Source organism: Pelophylax lessonae (assembly GCF_965119305.1).
Source record: "Pelophylax lessonae genome assembly, chromosome: 2".
Classification (NCBI taxonomy): Eukaryota; Metazoa; Chordata; class Amphibia; order Anura; family Ranidae; genus Pelophylax; species Pelophylax lessonae.
Window position 1 is genome coordinate 53,153,035 of NC_138769.1, and position 27,031 is coordinate 53,180,065.

Genomic DNA, 27,031 nt, shown 5'->3' on the forward strand with positions numbered 1-27,031 from the left:
AGGCATTCACATTGTTCCCTGCTCCCCACAATCCACCTCGCACTGCGGGATATCGATGCGTGGCACCGGCTAGACTGGACGCAAGTGCGGCACACAGTGCACGCTGGGGTGTCCATCAGGCAGCGTATGAGCTTGCATCCGGCAGCAGGGTGGCTGGATGTCCACTACACATCCTGCAGAGACCTTCCAGGAGAGGGAGAACCCATGGATTACATGCCCTTTTATACACTACTAAATGGGAGTGGAATCGTTGAGAACATTTATATTGTGTTTTAATAAACGGTATGATGCTAGGGCGGCCGTGCGCTCTATCTTTTCTTTTTTTTCTCTGTGTGTTTAGATTCATGTCCACTGCCCAGTGGATCATTAGGAAGGCTGCAGGGCTGTAGTGTGAGAAGAGTTTTCTCATTAAAATCAAGACGTTTAGCACTTCCAGCTGGACTTGAAAGGTTTCTTGAGATTAGCGCATGTACTGGTGAACTTTTTTTGTTTTTGAACAGTTCTGTGGAACATGGCTGGTCATACCTGAGCTAGAGGATGTGCTTGAGGTGGTTCCTGATGACTGAGACTGCTCCATAGCTGGACTTGTAGATACACTGTTACTTGTATTTGTACCTTCGTCAGCAGTTTTCTTGAAGAAACTATGTTGCAGAGCATAGTACGGCTGGATCCGCGTTTTGGGATCATAATCTAGCATCCTTAAAATGAGGTCTTTAAACTTCAAGTAGTCCGCTACAGTGTGACCTGATTCCCCCGCCCGCCGACCTCCCGGACCTCCAGTTTCCACTCCAAGTATATTATGAAGTTTCCGTGTCCCTGGTGGTTTGTACTCCTATTAAGGAAACAGAAAACAGGTATCGGTAAATCACGTACAAAGCACTCTATGTATCCTGTACCATCCACCAGCTGGATCGAGCAATAAAATTAAAAGCCCTTCTATTGCTACTGCTCACTAAAGAAAAGGATCTGTGGCAGTGTGTCTTTGCCACCCCCCAATCAAGTAATATAAACTTGATAGGTTGGCCGAGCTTTTAAGTCTGTGATGCATACCCTGAATTTGGGGATTTCAACACTATATTACTGAGTAGCATAGCTGGTTAAACTGCAGCATCCGTACCTTTGATGTTCGCTTTCTAAATGTTTCAAGGGGGGGATCAGATATTTCATTGGTCAGTCCAGACCCCTGATGTCACTAACAGCATGAATGGGTATTATTGCAGAAGAAGCACTTTTCAGGATGAGAGATACACTTTATATCCTCCTCTGCACTGTACAGGAAATTGGTTGCGCTTTCAAGCACACAAAGGAACTGCTCTAAAACAGACTTAAAATTTCAATTACTTCTAAACACATTTAAAGCGGAGATTCACCCAAAAGGGGAAGCTCCACTTGTTTGCTTCCTCAGCCCCCCCCCCCTTCCTGCTTTTAACAGGTACCCCTCTCCTCACTTCCTGGAGACCTTGATGCTTACTCTACCTTTTTCCCGTCTTTGGTCTTCTTTAAGTTCCAAGTGCTATCTGGCGTCTTCTCGAAGAACTTCCTGGCTTTTGGTGCTTGGTCGAGAATGTGAGCAGGTGGGATTCCCAAAACTTCCACTATTTTATTCATCTGGTCGACCTGTTAAGAAATACAAAATTACAAAATGCTTCATAGTGTGCACATACTATAGGTTTACAAGTCAATCCATCACAGGCAAGAACCAATGGTAAAAAGAAGAGAGGGATGAAGTGCCGCCACCACCAAAGGAACTATCATTGCTGTATGCATATTAGGACTCACTGAATTTCAGGGATCCCTGGGAGGTCCTTAAGACATTTGACCATAAAGAAGGCAGCTTTAGGTACCTGTTATACAGGTCAGTCTGCAGCTCAGTTTTAAAGTGAGCACATGCTTACTTTATTTAATACATACTTAAACTAAAAAAAAAAAAAAAAAAATTAGGAATACCTGTAATTACGAAGTAACTTTGAGAGGATAGATCTATACAGATCATCTATCCATGTTCAAACCATTTAATGTTAGAAATGTTTTGAGGGAAATGGTCAGTCCAGACTTGCCTTTGTCCGGTTATGCATTCTAGTTCTTCCTGGGGAATTTTAAGCACTTCCGGACCACCCTATAGCAGATGTACTGCAACAAGGCGGCCCTCCTGTGCGGTATCATATATATATATATATATATATATATATATATATATATATATATATACACACACACATATACGTGATTCTGCACTTCCGCTTACAGGGGGTACATGTAAGCCACCGGCAGGCTGTTTCTGCTTTGATTAATCACAGCAGAAGCCAATCTGTGGGTGCCGGGCCCTGGATGTCCGCTGGCATCACCCATCGTCGGTAAAACACACAGAACGGAGATCTGCCTATGTAAACAAGGCAGATCTTCGTTGCGACAGGAGGGAAGGGATGGTTTTTGTGTTCCCAGGGAATAAAATCCATCTCTTCCCCTAATAAAAGCCTCACATAGTATGCAAAAACACTGGCTAACCCTTTGATCGCCCTAGATGTTTAACCACTTTCCAGCCAGTGTCCTTAGTAAAGTGGCAGTGCATATTTTTAGCACTGATCACTGTATCAGTGTCAATGGTTCCCGCAACGTGTCAAAAGTGTCAGTGTCCGACTAAATATCGCAATCCTGCTATAAGTCACGGATCGCAGCCATTACTAGTATAATTTTTTTTTTTAATTCTATAAATATATACCATAGTTTATATACACAATAACATAAACAAAAACTATCAATATACACTTGTTGGGATTTTTTTGTTGCCAAAAACAGGTTTATAGACCCAAAATTAAAAAAAAATGCAGTGGTGATCAAATACCACCAAAATAAACTTGATTTGTGGGGGGAAAAAAATGTATTTGGGTACAGAATTGAATGATGTGCAATTGTCAGTTAACGCAGTGCAGGATGGCAAGAAATGGCCTAGTCATGAAGGGGGGGTAAATCTTCCGGAGGTCAAGTGGTTAAAGCATTCACAGGCCACCAGGGATTTCTAATCCCACTAGTATGTTCTGGGTCAGTTACGGAATCTCCCAGGGAAGCCTCGGAGAAAGCATGATTATGCCACTATGCACAAAGCTGGGTCCACAAACACATGGTTTAGGGGGTTTAGCGTGGAGGAACCTGGATAGCCTGCACAGAACCCTGACCCTAATCCTACTGAACACCTTTTGAATACATTGCGGCACAGATTGCAATTCCGATATCATCATCAGTACCTGACTGTACAAATGCTCTTTTGGCTATATTGACACAAATTCTCAGACACACGCACTCCAAATCTTATAGAAAGCGTTCCTGAAGAGAGTAGGCTGGTAAAGCCACAAAAGCAAAGTCAATTTCATAATAATGCCTGTGGTTTTGGAATGGTATGTCCAACAAGCGCATAATTGTGATGGTCAAGTTCCCTTCATCGGCCATATAGTGTACCTGGACCCTGTTCCTTTTACTCATTACCCATCAATTATATCTATAGAGGATTATAAAGGCGATAGCCTGGTATGCGTACGTTTCGGTAAAAAGGCAGCTCACAAACGACTGATACATTATCAACAGACCCAAGCCAATTTTCAGTATCTCATTCCCCTGTACAATACTCTAAAAAAAAAAAGACAGTATCCAATCCTCCTTTTACGGAGGACAGGATTTCTCACTGCAAATCCCTTGAATGAAAGTGACTATAGTAATAATAATTTTGCTCTTACTTCATTGGCTCCACTAAAGAGGGGCTCTCCAGTATGCATTTCTACCAAAATGCACCCAAGGGACCACATGTCAATCGCAAGGTCATAAGGCATTCCCAGTAAAACCTCTGGAGACCGATAGAAGCGAGACTGAATATATTGGTATATCTGTGAAATAAAAAAAAAAAAAAAAAAAGATTAAGTTTATTAATAAGATTTTTCAGTAATTTACAATACAGAAACAAGCTTCTAATGATCTGTTAACTCGCTCCACACATTTTAAATTCAAAGCTGAAGTATTGCAGGGAAAAAATAATACCCTGCAAAAAGCATTGTAACGAAGAACATTGCCTTTTTTTCCATCCAGTCTGAGGGTTTTGGGGAAGTTAAGAATAGGATAGTATATGTTTTTTTTTTTAAATAACCAGTGGTGAACACTCATACTAGGTGAATCCTACATTGCTTATTTAAATGGTGAAATAACGTCAATTCTATTAAGTTGATATGTTAACTGTCTTTTTTTACAGACAAATCTTTCCAGTACACTGCAGGTTAGTTAAGAAGAATGTACAGCATTAGCAGCCTGCTTTGAGGCACTGTGACTGAAGCCTCAGTTGATGCCACCAGATGAGGCATTAGTCAGTATGACAAGTCATTCGCTTCTACAAGTACATTCAGCCAGAGCTATTGAGGTCTGTAAAACTGGATTTTTACAGGAGGTAGTAGGTAAAGAGGAGAAAACATGTAAAAAGCAGCCCATTGCACCACCTCCTAGCTACATATGCTATATAGTCTTTACATACAATACTTCATACTTCTCTACCAAAAAAATTACCGTAATAAAGATTATGAGGCTGATTTACTAAAACTAAATATTCTGTGCATTGCAAGTGCGCTTGCGCTAGATTCTAGTAAATGAGGAAAAGCTCTGCTATGTTCTATAATCCAATCATGTGCAAGCATAAATGCTTTTTTTTCCTTTAGTAAATCAACTCCAATGTATGTATATATAGAGCACACTTTAAAGTGAACCTTAAAGTGATTGTAAAGTCTTTTTTTTTTTTTTTCAGTTAAAAATAATAAATATGTTATACTTGCCTGCTCTGTGTAACGGTTTTGCACAGAGCAGCCCAGGATCCTCCTCTTCTTGGTCCTTCTTCGGAGCTCCTGGCCCCTCCCTTTTGCCGAGTGCCCCCACAGCAAGCAGCTTGCTATGGGGGCACCCAAGTCACAGCTCAGTGTGTCTATTTAGACACAGAGCCATGGCCCCGTTTCCTTTCTCTACTCATTGGCTGACTGATTTTGATTGACAGCAGCAGGAACCAATGGCGCCGCGCTGCTGTCTCGGCCAATGAGCCAGGTAGCTGAGACACTGCTGCAACATCGCTGGACCTAGATGGGGCTCAGGTAAGTATTAGGGGGGCTGCTGCACACAGAAGGCTTTTTATCTTAAGATAAAAAAAAAAACCTTCTGCCTTTAAAACCACTTTAACACTACCATGAGCAAGAACAAAAGAAAAGGAAAAAAAGGGAAGAGGAAATGAAAGAATAAGGTTCAGTGTCAACTGTAAAATTTTGGATTTCCCATCATTTTTACTTCAGTAGCAATGGTTACCAGGACAAATGATGAACCTTCCCCAGCCAGGACACAAACCGTAGCAAAAAACCTGGCAGAGGCTCGGTTTCCAAAATTAGGACATGTACTTTAAAGCAGCAGGCAGCACAGAAATCACAATAAACACTCATTTACCCTTTGCCCTAGTTGGCAGGAGCTTCCAAAGTCAACAATCTTAATGGCGCTTCGCTTGGGATTACAAAGCAGGATATTTTCAGGCTTTAGGTCACAGTGAATGATACTCAGCTCTGGAGTTGCCAGGAAAAGCAGTGCAGTGCACATCTGCTGTGCAAACTTTCGTGTCAGGTTGAGAGAAACACCACGAAAGTTGGTGTTGCGTAGCAAGTCATACAGGTTGTAGGAGAGCATTTCGAACACGAGGCAGAGGTGGTTTCGAAACATAAAATGACGCTTTAGATGCACTGAAAAAGAAAAAAATATTAATTTTACTGTACTGAACTTGCAGCAAGGGAAAATATATGAAAACGTGTAATAAGTGTACACATATAATAATATAAAATAGTACCTTCCCCTAGAAGCAAAGAAAGTATCTGGATGGCTATTATTAACCACTTAAGGACCAATCCTATTTCTGACACATTGTTTACAATTTAAAATCAGTTATTTTTTGCTAGAAAATTACTTAGAACCCCCAATTATATATATTATATTATATATAGAAGAATATTTAGCACAGATTCTGGAGAATAAAATGGCGGCGTTGAAATATTTTTTGTTACGTGGTATTTAAGCAGCGGTCTTTTAAGCGCAATTTTTTGTGGAAAAAAATACATTTCACTGAATTTAAGAAGAGCTAAACAGTAAAGTTATGTTCCCAATATTTTTTATTGTGAAAGATAATGTCACCCGAGTAAATAGATACCTAACCAGTTATGGTTTAAAATAGCGCAGACTCGTGAAATGGCGACAAACTATGGTGCTTAAAAATCGCCATAGGTGACGCTTTAAAAAATGTTTTACCTGTTACCAGTTTAGGAGTTACAGGAGATCTTTTGCTAGAATTATTGCTCTCACTTTGACGATCGTGACGATACCACACATGTGTAATTTGAGCCCTGTTTACATTTGTGGGCGCAACTTATGTATGTGTTTTATTTGGTGCATAAGCTCACAGGGACGGGGGCGCTTTAAAAAAATATTTTCTTCCTATTTATTTTTAACACTGTTCCTTAAAAAAATTAAAAAATATGATCACTTTTATTGCTGTTACAAGGAATGTAAAAATCCCTTGTGACAGTAAAAGGCAGTGACAGGTACTCTTTATGGAGGGATCTGGGGTCTAAAAGACCCCAAACCCCTCCACTGCACTTCAAAGCATTCAAAATGCTGAAATCTGGATTTTTGAATACGGTCAGTCTTTTTTTAAATCAGCGCCATTAGCAGCTGAGTAAACCGGAAGGGACGTCGCTTCTGGGTTACTTGATCAGAGACCCAATCCCAACCAAACCTGGCTTTGTTTGGGACTCTTACCGGCCGGCGGACATGCCGGCTGGTTGCACAGGTTTCCCGGTGGGACAGGAGACCCGGGCAGAGCGGCGGCGAGAGGGGGCATCCCCTCCTGCTTGCTGGGGTAACGGCCGAGCAGCTGCTGACCCGCATCAGTTGTCATCAGAAAGCCCACTGCCGGCTCACCCCGGTACAACCACTTCTTCAAGCCGACGTACAGGTAAGTCGATTTGCGGGAGGTGGTTAAGCGCTAATAGCTCAAAACACATCAACCTTTTGACGGAAGGCCCCAGAAGCACCCAGTGCACGAGTAGAATGCACCGTGACAGGGAAAGGTGGAACCTGACCTCTAATGGAATAAGCCTGATTCACAGTCTGTCTAATCCATCTGAAGATGGTAGCCTAAGAAGCGGCCAGCCCTTTTCTTGGTCCATCCGTAACCATAAAAAGCGAGTCTGACCTCCGCAAAGACTTAGTAGCTGCCAGATACACCCGAATCACACAAACCACATCCAAGGTATACAAAGCAAATTCCTTGGGATGAGCCAGCTTGGGACACAAGGAAGGCAACACGATGTCCTCATTCAAACGGAAGTTAGAGAGAACTTTGGGCAGGAATGATAGACGGGGACGAAGGACCACTTTATCCCTATGGACCACTAAAAAGGAACTGTGACAGAATAATGCGGCCAATGCCGATACCCTGCGGGCTGAGGTAATAGCCACCAAGAATGTCACCTTCTGGGATAATGTAGGCAAGGGAATCTCACAAGTATTCTCAAATGGAGGTTTCTGGAGAACTGAAAGTACTAAATTGAAATCCCATGGCAGCAAAAGAGACAGTACAGGTGGAGCCACATGTTGAATCCCCTGAATGAAGGTAAGAACTAAAGAGTGCGTGGCTAGGGGTCGCTGAAAGAAGATTGCCAGGGCAGACACCTGGTCCTTGATGGTACTCAAGGCCAACTTCTGATCAACGCTCTGTTGAAGAAAGATTAAGATCCGAGCCACAGAAAATGATCAAGGAGGAGCACCAATCGACTCACACCAAGAAATGACTTCCTCACCTTCAATATAGTAGGGATCACTGATCTTGAAAGACCTCTATCCCTCAGTACCTGGCTTTCAATAGCTAAGCCATTAAAACCAGCGACATGAAAGGAGGATGGTAGATCAGCCCTTAGGACAACTGGTCTTCTCTGGGAGGAAGCCTTGCTCTTGATTCCTCACAGGAACTGCGGAAGAAGCCGAGGATGATACTGGCCTTACCGTGGCCCTCGGACGTCTGCGGCGTCTGTCAGAGGACCCCGTGACCTCGTCACGAACCTTCGGTATCCTCCTGTGGAGCCGAACCTGCTAAAACTGTGCAAACAGAACTGTCTTGAAGGTGGATACCACCAGACTCTGAACCTGTATGCAAAATGGGAGAGAGAACTATCTATCAGTGTGACAGCAGCCGTTAAATCACTGCCTGTGGTTCCTGAAATTTGTCCAGAGGAAGGACCATACTGGTCAGAATTAGAATCAGACATAGGTAAATCAATTCCCTGGACAAGGATAGGGGTTAACTTTGGTAGTTCAGACATCACCTGAACCTTTGCAGGAATTAAAGCTGTACAAGGAGACTCAATGACCTAAAAAAAAAAACCTGAAAAGGATAAGCTTTGTCCCCCTTTCTGGGTACCCCTAAAACAAACATTTTGCGGATCTCCTTGGTGCTCACCAAAGTCCACGGGGCCAGAAACCAGCGAAGATGTCTGCCCATCCCAATAATGGGTGAGGGCAGATCTTCCTGCTGAAGGAGTCTTGTCTGCTGGTTCGGGGAAGCTAGCTCTAGGCTTTCCCAACCAAGGTTGCTTGGAACCTCATGGGGAAGATTTAAAAGATCGATTTCCGTTATTCTCTGTCCCAGAAGCACAAAATAATTTTCTATGGGCTGTGCCGAGGGTCCTTCCCTTTCCTTGACTGTGGCAGGAAGGTACTTCCTCCCCCCCGTGATACCCTTAATGAGGTCATCCAGGGTGGCCCCAAACAAGCGATTGCCTTAAAAGGGCAGATCAATAAGAAAGTTCTTAGAGGCTTGGTCTGCGGACCAATTCTAACGCCACAGCACGCACCTAATCACCACCGCTGAAAAAAAGTTTGGACAGCACAGGAGCGGTTTCTAAAGCTGCATCACAAATAAACTGCAGCCCATTGACCAACTGGTCTGCTAAATCAACATAAGCAGCGGTGTCCTGCTCACCCCCCCCAGGCCCTGGCGCAAAAGCTTGGTCCATTCAGTTAGGGTGTCAGACAAAAGTCTGGCCGCAATGCAGAACCAGCCATAGTAAAAATGCTGCATGCCAAAGCCTCCACTTTGCCAGCCGGGTCCTTAAAGGACGGGGATTCCACTACTGGGAACATGGTTGCTTTATTCAACCTGGAAACAGGAGGGTCCACCACTGATGGGACAAGCCCACCGTTTTAAAGTGACTCCTCAAAAGGGTAACATACAGCAAAACATTTGGGGACCACAAAGGGTAATTTTGGTTGTTTCCATTCCTTACAAGAAAACCTGTCAAAATAAGGCACACAAGGAAACACCTTTGGAGTACGATGCGACTTGTGCATACCAAACAACACAGCCACGTCCGTGGCTACATCAGCCGCATCCTCCACTTTTAAAGTCTCACTCACTGCAGTGATAAGTGCGTCTACCAGCACTTTTTCTTTCGCTGCTGCGACCATGGTGGAATCATCCTCACTATTGTATGGCTCAGGGGGTGCAATATTAGATCCCCCTGGACGTTTCACATCCACGGCAGGATCAAGCTCAGAATAAGGATGAGACAGACTGAGCAGGGAAATGCCACTTGAACCCGGGAGTGATACGAAGGTCCTTCCTCTACCATGATATACAACATACTGCATTTTACTGCTTTTATTCACAGGTTACGTTTTTTAGTTCAGATCCCTCCCTTCTTTTGTTATCGGCATAGGGACAGAAATATGGAGGAATTTGGTTACTATTAATGAACAAGCATCACAGACACACATTTTGTCTCACTACCAAGATCTACAGCTGACTCTGGTCTCTACCGTGGAGGATAATCCTAGTGCTTCATGTGAGGATATACCTTTGAAAGCCGCTACACGCCCGGTTTGAAGGGGAAGGGAGCAGATTACCTTTTACGTAAGTGGTTCCAGAGCCCACTTATTATATATTTCTGGTAAGAGGCCAATGTGGTTTTTGCACCGGTGGTGAAGAGCACAGTGTTTTGGTTGTTGTCACAAGAAGAGTGTTCTTTGGATATTATTTATTGCACTCACTTTTCGTTCGCCCGGTAAGGAGGAAATCCACCAGGTGGAGGGATTTCACTGCTATCAATTTAATACTTGGTTTTCCTGCACCTTGATTTTGCATCATATTATCACAGATTGAAAGATTTTTTCACTTTGGACTGTTGGACTTTATGATTTATGCATGAGATTCACTTTATTTGAATATCACTCATATGTTAATACAATTTGGTTTTAGCGCACCTATTTACTACTACACATCATTTATTCAATTTTTCTGGTAGCATATTTTTCACATATCAGCGCACCCTTTATACATTTCACAATATAACCCACTAGTTATGATATATGGAGCGCTGTGTCTGTCAATGAACGAAAGAGAAATAGGTTCTATAGCCCATACATGGTTTCTGTATTTCAAACAAACCAAGCTGTCCTAAGAAGTTGGGAAAAACCAAATTTTTTTTTTTAATAGAGCAGCCTTACCGATATAGTACTTCATCTCTGTGTCATGTTTGTTCATCAGCTCTAGAAGTCGTACTTCAATCTGGGCTTGATTTAAGAAAGCTTTCTTGTTCTTTATGATTTTAATTGCCACCCACTCCTGCTCCACGCGATCATATGCCTTTACAACCTAAAAAAAAAAATGCACACACAATATAAAACCTGCCATTAAGGTGACAAGTACATTTTAGAGAGCAAAGCATACTAGGAATTTAGGAATTATCTGAGAATTTTAAACTGTAGACAAAAACAAATGTGTAAATGATACAGGTATCTGTCTTCATGCTTAACTATAAAAGGAAAAAATGTAATTTATAACATTCAGCCTGAAGAGGACACTGTTTCATCAGATTTGTATTTTGTCTCAATCCTATTTTTATAAAGTATTTATATAGCGCCAACAGTTTACTCAGTGCTTTACAACATAAGGGCAGACAGTACAATTACAATACAATTTACAACAGTGGGAATCAGAGGGACCTGCTCGTTATTCTTAAAAGTAATTAAAAATGATACATTAGTCATAATGACTACCAAAAAATAATACATATATGTAAACATATAAAATGGTTCTAAAGTTAAAACATCTGTTACCCCTTAAACATGTTACCAAACCCATTAAAGGGCGGGAGCTAGCCCTTTAAGGGGTTTGGAATTCCGGTTGGCAGGCTGGGGCTAGTGACCATGTGACTGCCTTGATTGGCTGTCACGGTGGTCACATGATCGGAAAACTCCCGTTCGCGAGGGGCGATCGTAAGCTTTTCGTGAGCAGACGGTCACTGTGCTGTTGGCACTAGTGCACGCAAATATGTGGCCGCTCAGTGCCAAGGTCCGGATGCATATTTGCATGCACTCGGCATCTAGGGGTTAATGCATTCCCTGCATTAGGGTAAAAAAAAATGCCTTACCACTTGTTGTGCAGGATGCAAGTGGACACCATCCAGTGACAACTAGGAAGGGACTTCTCACCGTGTTTTCAGCATTTCCTGTTTTCCCTCAACTGTTCCATCAGAGGAAATTCTTACACTGATGCAATATTTTAGCAACTGTAAGAGCCCTCCTGACAGCCAATAAGAAAGCGATCTGAATGCACGAACAATCTGAACACACAAGCAAGTCATCAGAGGAAAGCAAGTGTAAACGAGGCCTATTATGATCCCAATTAGGTAATATAAATAACACAAGTAGCCACTGATGCTGGGAAATTTGCGGCGAGTTTCAAATGCTGCACAAAGGCAATCAGCAGTATACTGGAGGAGAATCTCTACTTCATGGAGAAATTAAAATGTTTTACATTAGTATGACAACTATTGGGGGACAAAGACAGAATTTCTAAAAAAAAAAAAACTCAACAGAATATTAGGTGTCAAATAGCCTTTCTGTCCCATTCTGCAGCTGTAAACTGCAGCGACCACAGGGTCCAGTCCCGGTCTGTCTTTGTCTCCCTCTGCTAGGTAAATTGCTCATAGAGGTCTACGCTCAAAAACAAAAAGCACCAAAGTGAGTGGAATCAGCACAGTAAACTCATGCAACACTGGTTACCAGTAGTGAAATACCTATTCATTGCTCACTTACATTAAGCACACAAACTTGGTTCCAAATGATGCTTTAAAATTAGTGACTATGCCCTGCATATAAATTTTATTAAATTTTAATAAAACCTATTATTTTCTGAAAGAAGTGTGTGAGTTTTTTTAGAAATCTCTTTTTAGGGCAAAGAATAAACAAAACATCCTAAAATGGCAGTTACCTGACCAAAGGAACCTTTCCCAATTAAGGAATCTATTTCATAGCGATCCATCCACTTCTCGCCATTCTTTACGATGTAGTCGTAGTTGTCGTCATCGTAGCCATCATTGTATACCTTTCTCTCCTTTTTGTGACTGGAATCATCCCCTTGTCCTTGCTGATGCCGCCGCTTCTTTTTTGCATAGTAGACCTGACAGAGAAATGACATAAAAATCAGAGTTACTGTTGACAATACCATACTAAGCAATATACCGTCCTACTTTTTCTAAACCGGATTGCTAGGCAAGTCAGTTCACTATATAGATATATGGCAATCTAGGGGCATGGGCAGGATTAAACTGGATGAGGAGGAGGAGACTCTGGGAGTTCTTGCCTGTACTTTTTCACAGAGCCGCTCATTGTCCAGTTGCACATACAGCCTCCACAGAGCAGTCTGACCCTACTGACTTGACAATACCTCCCTTGTGGCCCGTGGTGACCAATAAAGGCACAGATAAGCAAGCAGCTATGAACAGACAAGATGGATACTGAAGCAGTGTCTCTCACTCCGCTAATCCTGCAGAACAGGATGAAGACGCTGAAGCCTGGCTGTAAAGGTTTGTGAGAGCCACCAGCAAAGACATGACCCATAGCCAACTACAGGCCATCAACTTAATGCTCATCTTGAGGGGGACTCCAACACGACACTGTGTGTGCAGACATTTCTAGAAAATCCCTGGCTGACAAACCTGACACCCATGGCAAACTCCTCCCTCTGATGATCCACAACCTACAGTGAATAAATGTGGTGCACCTTCTGACAACATAGGCAGGCCATACACAGTGCAAATATCTTTACTGCAACCACGAGCGAGGGAAGCCAAATTCACTTGGAGAAGACAGTGAATATTGCTGGTGGCTATAGCAGCCGCTAGCGATAATTGCAAGGGAATCCGGCAGGCTGGTTGTACCCAAGCTGATTGATCGATCAGCTTATTACATTCAGCCTGCCTCTTAACTGTTCAAATCTCGGCCAGTTCAGCAGGAATTTGAACCTTGTATGGCAGGCCTTAGAGGACAGCCTGTGGAAGATTTTAAAGAAATCTCTTATCAGGTAGGACTCTCAAAAACTTGCAAACAAACCCTGGCTATTTAGGGAGGAATGAATGAGATACATGGAAATCTCTCCTGTAAAAGACAGAAAAAAGAACACTGCATTTCCTACACAAGCTATGCAGTACTGCGAATGAGTTCCTCACCTCATTAATATGCTTGTATGTTTTGATCAAGTCAACTGACAGTTTCCTTAAAGGTGCTGTAGTCGGATCACGAAAAGTTTGGGGCATCCGCCGCTGCAAAAAGATAAAGGAGATTTATTAAATGTAAAAACACTTACATTACACTGGACTTATTGAAAGGACACTGATGTAAGATCTTAGGATAAAACTTTACCCATAGAAATTAAATAAACCTTCCCAATACTTTAAAAACATCAAACATTGTAGGTCCTGTTCACATTTGGTGTATTAAGATCTCGGGCAGAATTGCTGTGATTCTTCCCAAGATCCCAAATCACGCTGCAAACGTGGCAAATTGCATCACGCGAAGCTTGAAACCCAAAAAAGGAGCAGGGGCTTCTTTTGGGCAACAAGCTTCGCCGCATGATGCGGTTTGGAACAGCCAAACCGCACCATGTTTAGGTGTCATTAAAAGTGAATGGCACCTTAACACCCTTGGTGCATTTTGCCACTATTGCAGTGTGATCTGGAATCGCTGGAAGAATCGGGCGGGCCCCCATATGTGAACAGGACCTTAATGTTTGTTTCTTAACCAAAAGTGCATCTAAACCCAAATCACTACAATCTTCTATAAGCTTTACCACGTTAAAGCGGAACTTTACATAGAAAAAATGAACATTTGGGAATAGCCAGGCTTTTTATTATAGATATCCCCCCAATAAAGGAAACTTTCTACCTGTGTACAATTTTCTTGAGAATGTACACTGAGCAGCACATAAAAGCTTTGGGCCACGTCAGGTGTCATTGAGGGGTAATAAACACAGAGCACACCAGATTGCACCAGGATATTCTTCACATTCTGTGGAGCATCACTTTAAAAATAACATGGGAGAAATCCTGCATATGAAATGATAGGAGCATATTATCTGAATCATATACAGCCACAACTGAGAAAGATGAGAATGATCCACCATTGCAAAGGAAATTCCTTCTCATCAGGGCACAGATATCTCACCTGGTTAGGCAACGGTTGCTGAATCTGGTCATTGTAAGGTAAGGCAGGTACTTGTTGGTCATTTAGGTTCTGCTGACGCCGGTCACTGTACTGCTGATGAGAGTGCGGCATTTGCCCAGCCATCTGTAGGCCGGCAGCATGGAATGAAAAGGAGGGTGCAAGCCGAACAGATGACGGTTTGCATGTTGAAGTCTCTCCTCCTGTAGAGAGAAAACAAAGATAATTCAAATATGATGCTGTTATAACAGCACTGACAGTTAATAACTAAGCTGAGCAAAAAGTTATATTATTATATTATATATATATGTTTTCTGTTTCACCTCGAGTCCAGCAAACCACTGTTCTGTAATCTCTAAAATAAAGTAAAACTTTGGATTAATTTTCAGCAAGTGAACATATTGTGTTAGGGTCCTTTCACACGATCGATCCGATCAGATCCACCTGTCATTTTTTTTAGGCGGACCTGATCGGATCCTCCATGCATCCCTATGGGGCAGCGGAGACATCTCCGCTGACACCCGCTGCTATCCGCATCCGATCCTGTCCGTGCAATCCGGACGGATGGAAACCCTATTTTCCATCTGTCCAGCGGATTGGATGGGATAGGATGAGAATGGACAGGCGGTCCGTTCTCATCAGATTCCCCCATAGAGGACAGCGGAGATTTGACTGCTCTGTCTCCGCACACAGAGCGGAGACAGAGCTGTCACTTGCCTGCTCAGCGGGGATCGGCAGATCGATAAAGTAAATACTCAGTCAGAGCAATTTATTTTCTTTTAAGAAAAATCACTCAAAATGTACACCAACTGATGGCAGCATAGTTTCCTTTGATACAATTCTTGATATTTAATAACTATGTAAATGTACAAGCAGATTTATTTATTTTATTTTTTTTAAACAAAGGCATGTGTCATTTTGAACCCAACAGAGCAACAAGCTGTCTAGCAAACACAAGGTCAAAGGTCACATGCAGTCCAAGATTTCCTGCCTTCCAAAAGTACAATGTAGTTGGCTAGACTGGTTGCGGTAGATCTCTGACCGTCCAAGTTTTTTTGCCAGGCTCAGATAAATAAGAAAAACGAAGTGTATGCCACAACTACAGCAGATGACTGAATGTTCAGATTGCTTCAAAAGCCCAACTACGACTGGTTCTCACTCACTAAAATATATACGCACACATACAGCATACACACATTTCTTGTCTGTACAATGTTAGCAGTGCACACAATTAAAACTGCACACGTCCCTTGGAAGAACAACTGTATACAGAGGGGGTGTTACTCATGTCATAGTTGTGATGGGGAAAACTTGCATGCAATTCAAATATTGTACAAACCAACCAAATACATTTATGAGAAATAATGGTTACTGCTGTAGCTGATTTCTATGGGCACAGTTTTTACCGCTACTTATGCCTTAAATGTGAATGAAAGGACCTGCCAAACGCCATTACTCCAATATGTTAATTTAACATACAATCAAAATTCGAACAGAAACATAGAAAATGTTGCCTCAAGTTGTATATGACAGGTTAAATGTAAACACTGTACAGTACTGTATACTGCATGACTGACAAGATAGAAGACAGTGTGAAAATGATGCCTTTAAACCACAGCCAGCTAAGGAAACCGGATGCGAGTGTAATCCTGTACTGATCTGTACACTAAATACTGGATAGATCACCTCATCAGCCAGTGTTTACCTCCTAATAGTCCAGTTTTTACTCGCACTGGTTACTAAGATAGAAAACGAAAACCTAAATCATCAATAATAAACAAGCATATATTCTCCAAGTTTTACAGTGTACCTCAGACATCTAATAAAGATTAAAAGTTGAACTGATCATAATCACTGTATTGTTAATATACCAGTAATCTTATATTGATTTAAAAGAAAAAAAAAAAAAAAAAAACTGTATTGTGTAAGATCTATTACTCTGCTTGTATAACTGATGTGACTGCAGTTTGCTAAAAGGACACTAGATGGCAGTGTAAGACATCCAATAGATTTAATGTGGAGCAGCAGTTTCTGACTCAAATAGCTTATTTAGAGTTCAAAACAACAACAAACTAGAACTATGACATAGAATGCAGACTACTGCTAAAAATGTACACATTTTCTATAGGAGCACATCTGAAATTAGGTCTCATAAGTCTATGGGAACTTACTCTTTTTATTTTGAAACAATTGCATAATTTAAAACGTAATAGGAAAAAAAGACTATAAACAGAATTATCAGCCAACAGATCAAAATAAAAGTGTCATAAGTAGCTAAAGCAAATAGAGTACAGGTGGGAATGACTGCTTGGGAACAAACAAAATCTGTAAGCATTGCTTGAAAATGTTTTTCAGCATGTTCGACAAATCTGATTGTAAAATATCTTCCCAAAAAGCCATGTTATGATAAATCTTTTAAAATAATAATGCACCATGAAAACATAAAAACACCTACATTCAAAGCAACAAATTTCTGAAGGCATTCTGTATAGCACCCCTTCGGATCTCATTGATGCTCGAGTGATAGGCTTACGTTCTATGGTCAATGGTCACCAACTACCACAGAGCGGAGAAGCCAATCAATGTCTCGTACTGATTAAAGGATTTTATAGCAGACAAACCCTCTGACCCAGCAGAAAGTGTAGGGAAGTTTGTGGAGTGGCCTGTCTCGGTATCTTTGGAACAGAAGCAGATCAAATCAACAGTAAGTGCCAGTTCACATTATAGCGATGTCAGACATTGCATGCGATTCGCACCGCTTTCCAAAATCACATGCAATGTCTGCGCGATGCAAATTCAGCCATACAGATTGTATGGCTGAATTCGCATTGCATTCGGACCAGAGTTGTGCAGGACCCTTTTTTGGTCCGCACCAGAATCGGATCGCATGGCTGTTCACACCTATGCGATCCCATTCATGTCCGAATTGACAGTTCGCACTGCGATATGCAAATTAAGCTGGGGGGGGGTCATTAACTTTGTATTGACATTCCCAGCAGTTCCCATATGGCAGTGTGAACTGCCTGCGAGTCGGGTGCGATGCGGGAACCCGTAGTGGATTCACAGGATTCCCGCATTCCACCAGTGTGAACTGGCACTAAAGTTGCTAAAACATGTGCAGAGTACATAACTGATGTGAAGTTGTCTATTGGTGGTGCAGCTATATGTATACTATACTATATATGTAGACTGCTATATGCAACAGGCCCCAATCCAAACATTACAAAAATTGGGGGGTGAAGAATGAATCCATCACATTCAACCAATACTAAACTAGAGATTATATTGTGATTTCCAGCTAGGTTTACTGGCTCCTGCAATCTATAAAGTCTTTTCGCCATTGGTATGAAGAGTGACTGAGAACTGCCGGTTGCTGCATTCTACCCGTTAACCATCTCCAAGAGGGGACTGCAGACAGTTCTGACATTGTCACCATTTGTAAACAGTCACAACTACTTTCAATACTCAATATAAAAGGCTAAATACACAAATGACACAGATATATATAGAACGGTTTTACCCGTGAAAGGAGTTGTATTTCTTTCTATCCAGTCCTGGATTCTAGGACAATATCCCCCCGGACAACATCCCCCCCTAGACAATATCCCCCCTCTAACCCTATGTCCCAGGGGATATTGCCTGGGGGGTGTTGTCCGGGGGGGATATTATCCGGGGGGATGTTGTTGTCCCGGGGGGATATTATCCGGGGGGATGTTGTCCCGGGGGGATATTATCCGGGGGGGATGTTGTCCCGGGGGGATGTTGTCCCGGGGGGATATTATCCGGGGGGGGATGTTGTTCCGGGGGTGATATTATCCGGGGGGGGATGTTGTCCCGGGGGGGATATTATCCGGGGGGGATGTTGTCCCGGGGGGATATTATCCGGGGGGGGGGTGTTGTCCCGGGGGGATATTATCCGGGGGGATGTTGTCCCGGGGGGGGGATATTATCCAGGGGGATGTTGTCCCGGGGGGGGATATTATCCGGGGGGATGTTGTCCCGGGGGGATATTATCCGGGGGGGATGTTATCCGGGGGATGTTGTCCCGGGGGGATATTGTCCCGGGGGGATATTATCCGGGGGGGATGTTGTCCCAGGGGGATATTATCCGGGGGGATGTTGTCCCGGGGGGATGTTGTCCCGGGGGGATGTTGTCCCGGGGGGATGTTGTCCCGGGGGGATGTTGTCCTGATACCCCAGTCCTGATATTAACATAGCTCTTCCACACACCCCAGTCCTGTCTGGCAGGGCAGGGGACCTGACTTTTCTCTGCTGCTATGAAAGCTGAATTGCAGGTTTGGCAGTTTTTACATATTTACATTGGTCCAAGCTGTACCAAACCTATGGGATCCCAATAGCAGGTGTAAATCACTGTAGTAGGCATCGCATTGGCCAATCAGAGGACACTTTGCATTCAATGAAGAAATGTAGCGTGTTCTCTGAATGGCCCCTGTGCTGAGCAAACATCTTCCCGTGTTCAGCAAGCATCAGAGCAGCTGCTCGTCACAAAGACTGGGAAGCTAGCGGGCAATCACTGTAATAGCAGAGACTACTCTATTTCCAGCTTTTATGGAAAACACACAGGTAAGGCACCATACACTTCCACTGATCCAAGCTGGACCAATGTAACAATGTAAAAATTGTCGCATGCAGTCCAGTGCGTTTTTTTTTTTCTGCGTCAAAAACGCATGTATAGTAAACGGTTTTCAATGGCATATTTCACACAAGTGCAGTCAATTCCAGTAAAAAAAGTAGAACATGCTGCATTTTTCCTGCACTGGACTGTACTGCAACACGGTTAAATGCATCAAAAACGCACCAAACAAGCACTGGAACAGACGTCTTTATTTAAGGTTAAAGCAGTAGTATACTCCTTTATTTGACTTTTACCTACAGGTAAGCCTATAATAAAGGCGTAGGTACAATTAATATCTCCTAAACCTGCACAGAGTTTAGGAGATATTCAACCTGCATGCAGCCTCTGATATCAGCGGTGCATGCGCTCTGAAGGTCCGGAAGGCCTTCAGAGCTCCTTGCTGGGCCTTGCCGGGAAGTGAAACTCCTGCGCTCATGCGTCATCGCAGCGCCGGACACTCACAGCGCCGGAGCTGCCGAACCCAGAAGCGACGCTGAGGGAACATGACGGCGCCCTCAGCGTTCTCCAGACGACCGTGTCGGGGCTTCGTTCTAAGGTAAGTATTTCATAATGAGCTAGTATGTGATGCATACTAGCTCATTATGTCTGTCCTGCAGGGGTTTTTTTTTCCCTTTGAGGATACAACCGCTTTTAGAAAAATGCACCGGAACACATCAAATACGTGCATGCAGAAAAGCATCCGGAACGCATCTGGACTGCATTTCTATGGTGTGAACTGGCCTTTAAGTAAAATTTACAGGTGTTGTCCCTCCCCCAGCCTGTGATGAGACAATGAAAAAAAGAAGCACACTGATGAACTCCTCTGTCACTCTGTTGTCTTCTCCTATCAACATGCCCCTTGCTCTGCAGCGCACCAGATTGGCTCCTTGTGCTACTTCTCCCTTCCCCTTTCTAAGCCCTGCTGTACAACGGATGAAAGAAGGTGATCCCAAGACAGTTTCAGGTACCTACACTGCCTGTATTCACAAAATATGTGCAATGATCTATTACTGAATGCAGAAAGAACGTACCCCAACATTTCATATTGCAGGTATGTGTCTGCTGTACCACGTACTTGTATGAAACAGTATGCTCTTCTCTTTGTATTTCTTTCCTTGTGTGAAATACTTGGTGATCTGGCCAGTCCCCCTGCTTTCATATTTCAAACTGACCACACTAGGCATAAGAGCACATCCATTCCAGCTTGGTCAGTTTTTGGGAGAATAGCCTGCCTGTCCTCCATTGATTAGACTTGTACTGACACGCCCCCCTGCACAGCCATTCACTGAACATGTACAGCTCAGTTTACATTCCAACACAGCGCCTGTGTGCCGGGATGACTGCACAGTAGAGTTGCACTGATACCGGTGCCGATACTGCAAATGCTCCAATACTGAAAACGATATCATAAAGCCAGTTCACATACAGCCGCAGAGAGTTTTCAAAACGAGTCTGTTACGATTTTCAGCCGGGCACAGGTGCCATTTCCAATGTCATACATTGACAATTCGCACCTGAACAAAGACCCACCGGAGGGGGCAATGATTGATTTAAATGTTTGCTGGCCTACTAAAAATAGTTATCGGTAATTGGTATCAGCGGGTACTTGAGAAAAAGTAATCGGTACTCGTGCTAATTCAAAAAAATAAATAAATACTGGTATCAGTGTATTGCTACTGCACGGGACTGACGTCATCCCGCACTGGCAATTAAAGATGGCCGAAGACAACTCCCAGAGGAAGCTGGGGACAAAATGCTGGCACCAGCGAGGGACCCTGTTGGCGTTGCACTGTTGAAGCAGACGTAATATTGAGGATTCATTTTGGTTTAATTTTGCAAAATAACTTTTTCACAATGAGAAAATAAGATAAAGCTGAGCTCATTTCAATCACCCAATCATGTGCGAGGAAAAATGTTTTGTAATTTTTCCTTGCACATGATTGGATATTTGCAAAGTAAATTGTTCATGAAGATTCACCAAGCTAAGTTTACATTTATAAAGTGAACATGCTTTACCTATTAAAAACAAAAAAAACACCACATTAAATCAAAATAAGTTTCTTATTCACATGTATCAGCTTTTCAAGTGAGGAACTGGGAACTCTCTGCATCCTATGCACTGGGCACTCTGTACATCCTATGCACCGGGCACTCTACGCATCCTATGCACCGGGCACTCTACGCATCCTATGCACCGGGCACTCTACGCATCCTATGCACCGGGAACTCTATGCATCCTATGCACCGGGAACTCTACGCATCCTATGCACCGGGAACTCTACGCATCCTATGCACCGGGCACTCTACGCATCCTATGCACCGGGCACTCTGTGCACCCTATGCACTGGGCACTCTGTGCATCCTATGCACTGGGCACTCTACGCATCCTATGCACCGGGCACTCTACGCATCCTATGCACCGGGCACTCTACGCATCCTATGCACCGGGCACTCTACGCATCCTATGCACCGGGCACTCTGTGCACCCTATGCACTGGGCACTCTGTGCATCCTATGCACTGGGCACTCTACGCATCCTATGCACTGGGCACTCTACGCATCCTATGCACCGGGCACTCTACGCATCCTATGCACCGGGCACTCTGTGCACCCTATGCACTGGGCACTCTGTGCATCCTATGCACTGGGCACTCTGTGCATCCTATGCACTGGGCACTCTGTGCATCCTATGCACTGGGCACTCTACGCATCCTATGCACCGGGCACTCTACGCATCCTATGCACCGGGCACTCTACGCATCCTATGCACCGGGCACTCTACGCATCCTATGCACCGGGCACTCTGTGCACCCTATGCACTGGGCACTCTGTGCATCCTATGCACTGGGCACTCTACGCATCCTATGCACTGGGCACTCTACGCATCCTATGCACCGGGCACTCTACGCATCCTATGCACCGGGCACTCTGTGCACCCTATGCACTGGGCACTCTGTGCATCCTATGCACTGGGCACTCTGTGCATCCTATGCACCGGGCACTCTACGCATCCTATGCACCGGGCACTCTACGCATCCTATGCACCGGGCACTCTGTGCACCCTATGCACCGGGCACTCTGTGCATCCTATGCACCGGGAACTCTACGCATCCTATGCACCGGGCACTCTACGCATCCTATGCACCGGGCACTCTGTGCACCCTATGCACTGGGCACTCTGTGCACCCTATGCACTGGGCACTCTACGCATCCTATGCACTGGGCACTCTACGCATCCTATGCACCGGGCACTCTACGCATCCTATGCACCGGGCACTCTACGCATCCTATGCACCGGGCACTCTGTGCACCCTATGCACTGGGCACTCTGTGCATCCTATGCACTGGGCACTCTGTGCATCCTATGCACCGGGCACTCTACGCATCCTATGCACCGGGCACTCTACGCATCCTATGCACCGGGCACTCTACGCATCCTATGCACCGGGCACTCTACGCATCCTATGCACCGGGCACTCTGTGCACCCTATGCACCGGGCACTCTGTGCATCCTATGCACCGGGCACTCTGTGCATCCTATGCACCGGGCACTCTGTGCACCCTATGCACTGGGCACTCTGTGCATCCTATGCACCGGGCACTCTACGCATCCTATGCACCGGGCACTCTACGCATCCTATGCACCGGGCACTCTACGCATCCTATGCACCGGGCACTCTGTGCACCCTATGCACCGGGCACTCTGTGCACCCTATGCACCGGGCACTCTACGCATCCTATGCACCGGGCACTCTACGCATCCTATGCACCGGGCACTCTACGCATCCTATGCACCGGGAACTCTACGCATCCTATGCACCGGGCACTCTACGCATCCTATGCACCGGGCACTCTGTGCACCCTATGCACCGGGCACTCTGTGCATCCTATGCACCGGGAACTCTACGCATCCTATGCACCGGGAACTCTACGCATCCTATGCACCGGGCACTCTACGCATCCTATGCACCGGGCACTCTGTGCACCCTATGCACTGGGCACTCTGTGCATCCTATGCACTGGGCACTCTACGCATCCTATGCACTGGGCACTCTACGCATCCTATGCACTGGGCACTCTACGCATCCTATGCACCGGGCACTCTGTGCACCCTATGCACTGGGCACTCTGTGCATCCTATGCACCGGGCACTCTACGCATCCTATGCACCGGGCACTCTACGCATCCTATGCACCGGGCACTCTGTGCACCCTATGCACTGGGCACTCTGTGCATCCTATGCACTGGGCACTCTGTGCATCCTATGCACCGGGCACTCTGTGCACCCTATGCACTGGGCACTCTGTGCATCCTATGCACCGGGCACTCTGTGCACCCTATGCACTGGGCACTCTGTGCATCCTATGCACCGGGCACTCTACGCATCCTATGCACCGGGCACTCTACGCATCCTATGCACCGGGCACTCTACGCATCCTATGCACCGGGCACTCTGTGCACCCTATGCACCGGGCACTCTACGCATCCTATGCACCGGGCACTCTACGCATCCTATGCACCGGGCACTCTGTGCACCCTATGCACCGGGCACTCTGTGCACCCTATGCACCGGGCACTCTGTGCACCCTATGCACCGGGCACTCTACGCATCCTATGCACCGGGCACTCTACGCATCCTATGCACCGGGCACTCTGTGCACCCTATGCACCGGGCACTCTACGCATCCTATGCACCGGGCACTCTACGCATCCTATGCACCGGGCACTCTGTGCACCCTATGCACTGGGCACTCTGTGCACCCTATGCACCGGGCACTCTGTGCACCCTATGCACCGGGCACTCTGTGCACCCTATGCACCGGGCACTCTACGCATCCTATGCACTGGGCACTCTACTCATCCTATGCACTGGGCACTCTACGCATCCTATGCACTGGGCACTCTATGCATCATCACAAGTGCAGCTCCTGTGCAATACTGTTGATCCAGCAGAAGGCAAAAAAAAGAAAAAACCCTAGTGAAGCAGCAATTTATCAGCACAGTGGGGGAGGGGAGGAATCCCTTCTGCGCCTCATTATTGGCAGTCATCTCCTGGACCAATCACTGTTGAATCCTGCTAACTATAAGTGAAGAAATGGAGAATTTATTGTAAGGAAGCATGATGTCCACATTTATAACTCATCATGCTGCTGACCATCACCCAGAGAAATGAAAGGAGACCACCTTTACTGTGCAGATCCCTTTTCTAGGAAGGTGGGGGTTTCCTCAAATCCAATGAATGCAAACCCCCCCCCCCATGTACGTTCTTCTAGGTAAAAGCTCATTAGATCACTTCTATATTGACGTCTTATACATTAAAGTGTATCACATGCCCTCTAAGAAAACACTGACATAGAAAACGCAGCCAGAAAAATAAAGATGCTGTGAGAATTCAGTAAGAAACATACAGAACGTTTGCTGGTAAAATCTGCACATCCAGAAAAAAGAAAACATAGATCTGCTAAACTGGCCCTTCTGAATTAATATCTATGGCTACAAGACTAATCACAGTGATATGGAGTTCTGCCGCTTGCCAATGCCTACGCCAAGCTTCTCTTAACAACATACAATATGCATAATGTGTTGTCACCCACGGCAGCCAATCAGACTGTCCACGTCCTATTACAGGCTAGAAAATGAAAGCAAGCCTCTGATTGGTTGCTATGGGATACAGGATATGTGTGCACATAGCAACATGCTTTCTATTAGGCAAGGTCCTTGGCAAACAATGTAATCATTTAGGGTTTCTCAGAGGACAGTGCAGGCAGCTATGTCGGTGTCAGTGTTTGCTGCAACCCCTGCTGTGAGAAGATCCACAAAGTACGCAATGCTGCTGCTGCTGATGGCAGAGAGCCGTTTCCAGCAGAAATAACAGCTCGTCGTAGCTTAGGGAAAGATTCGTACAATACTGTGCAGGCTGATGGACCTGTCTGTAGGGATAAGGCAGGGACAGGCTGGAGGATAGCTGCAGAGATTGATGCCAGGGGTCCTCACAGGGCAATAAAACTGAGAAAAGCTGCTCCAGGGGGATTCGGTCGTTTTGTTACTTTTTCATTGTTTCTTAAAAAGGGACAACAAACGATATTCCCAATTCTCCCCCAAAAAATGAATCCACACGCATCCAACACTTGCCTACTTGGCACTTTCACCCCTTCCTGCCCAGGCCAATTTTCAGCGCTGCCACACGTTAACCACCTGCTGACCGCCGCAAGTGCATATACTGCGGCGGTCAGCCCCTCACAGGCAAAGTGACGTATGGGTACGTCACTAGCCTGTGAGGCTCTGGGGAGCAAGCGAGCGCCGCCGAAGGCGCGCTCCCACTCGATCACGGACCCCCCCCCCCCCCATGTGCCCGGCGGACCCGATGTCCGCCAGGGCAACTTGCGTTCGTCCGTTAGAGCGGGAGAAAGGCAGGCGGCTAATGTAAACAAGCCGCCTGTCATTCTCCCCTGTGTAGGAATAGTGATCATACGGTTCTACTATGTAGGACCGTATGATCACTGTTCCTACACCTCAAGCCACAGCCAATCACAGTTAGAATCACGCCTTTAGGAACACACATAACCCCTCCCTCTAAAATAAAGTTAACCCCTTCACTGCCAGTGTCATTTTACAGTAACAGTGCATATGTATAGCACTGATTACTGTAGTAATGTCACTGGTAACCCCAAAAGTGTCAAAAATGTCAGTCAAGGGTCTGATCTGTCCGCCGCAATGTCGCAGTCCCACAAAAAAAAAAAATCGCAGATCGCCGCCATTACGCGTTAAAAAAAAAACAACACAAATTACAAAAATCTTTCCCTTAGTTAGTAAACGCAATAACTTTTGCGCAAAACAATCAAAATACACTTTTTGCGATTTTTTTTTACCAAAAATATGTAGCATAAAACAAAATTGGCCTAAAATGTTAAAAATGTTTGATTTTTACATTTTTGGGGGGGGGGGGGGGGGGATTTCATATAAAAAAATGTGAAAAATATTGTTATTTTTGCAAAATTGAAGCTCCTTTTTTTGTTTATAGCGCATGATCAAAAAATCGCACAGGTGATCAAACACCACCAAAAGAAAGTTCTGTTTGTGGGAAAAAAAGGACGTCAAATTAGTTTAGGTACAGCGTCGCACGACCGCGCAATTGTCCGTTAAAATCACGCAGTGCCGAATCGCAAAATAGGCCCTGGTCAGAAAGGGGGTAAAATCTTCCGGAGTTTAAGATGGCAATTGCACATTCAACGTCATTGATTCAACACTGTACCCATACACATTTGTTATCTTTTTTTTTTTTTTTTAGACCGAGCTTAGAGCTTTCTTTAGGTGGTATTTAATCACCATTGTGCTTTTAAATTTTTTGCTAAACAAAAAAACTAAGACCAAAAAGTTTGAAAAAAAGAAAAAAGGTATATCTTAGTTTCTGTTATAACATTTTGTAAATAAGTAATTCATTTTTCTCCTTCATTGATAGGCACTGTTGGGGCTGCACTGATCATCAGGTAGATGTCCCCTGTGTGGATTGTTGCTTACTAGCTCTCCTCACATGCGGTCAGCGTGAGGAGAGGACTGCCGATAACCGGTCACATGGTAAAGAGCTGCTGGGATTGGCTCTTTACCCCAATCTGTGATCAGCTGTGTCACAGATCACTGCCGTAATGTACTGCAGGGGGCGCACGGGAAGCATGTTCATGAGAGGATGTCAATAGACGCCTTCCAGGAAACATGCGACCGCGCTGTAGCGGTCATTCAGCTATAGCGTGGACGTGAAGAGGTTAATGGCCCTGTAATCTATTTTTCATGAAATCTTTTCTTAGGGTCCTTTCACACGGGCGGTCCCCGTATGTCCGTTTTTCA

General features: G+C 44.7%; 1 protein-coding gene across 1 annotated transcript in view; it reads right to left on the minus strand.

Moving 5' to 3' along the window:
• The window catches only part of DYRK1A (dual specificity tyrosine phosphorylation regulated kinase 1A), a 169,735-nt gene that overhangs the window by 8,825 nt on the left and 133,879 nt on the right, over nt 1-27,031 (minus strand). The window contains exons 3-10 of the mRNA XM_082245197.1: nt 14,557-14,756; nt 13,563-13,655; nt 12,326-12,514; nt 10,558-10,705; nt 5,458-5,744; nt 3,729-3,875; nt 1,477-1,617; nt 526-832 (exon numbers count right to left, since the gene is read on the minus strand). Coding sequence (XP_082101323.1) covers nt 526-832; nt 1,477-1,617; nt 3,729-3,875; nt 5,458-5,744; nt 10,558-10,705; nt 12,326-12,514; nt 13,563-13,655; nt 14,557-14,756 — 1,512 coding nt within the window. The remainder of the gene's footprint in view (nt 1-525; nt 833-1,476; nt 1,618-3,728; nt 3,876-5,457; nt 5,745-10,557; nt 10,706-12,325; nt 12,515-13,562; nt 13,656-14,556; nt 14,757-27,031) is intronic.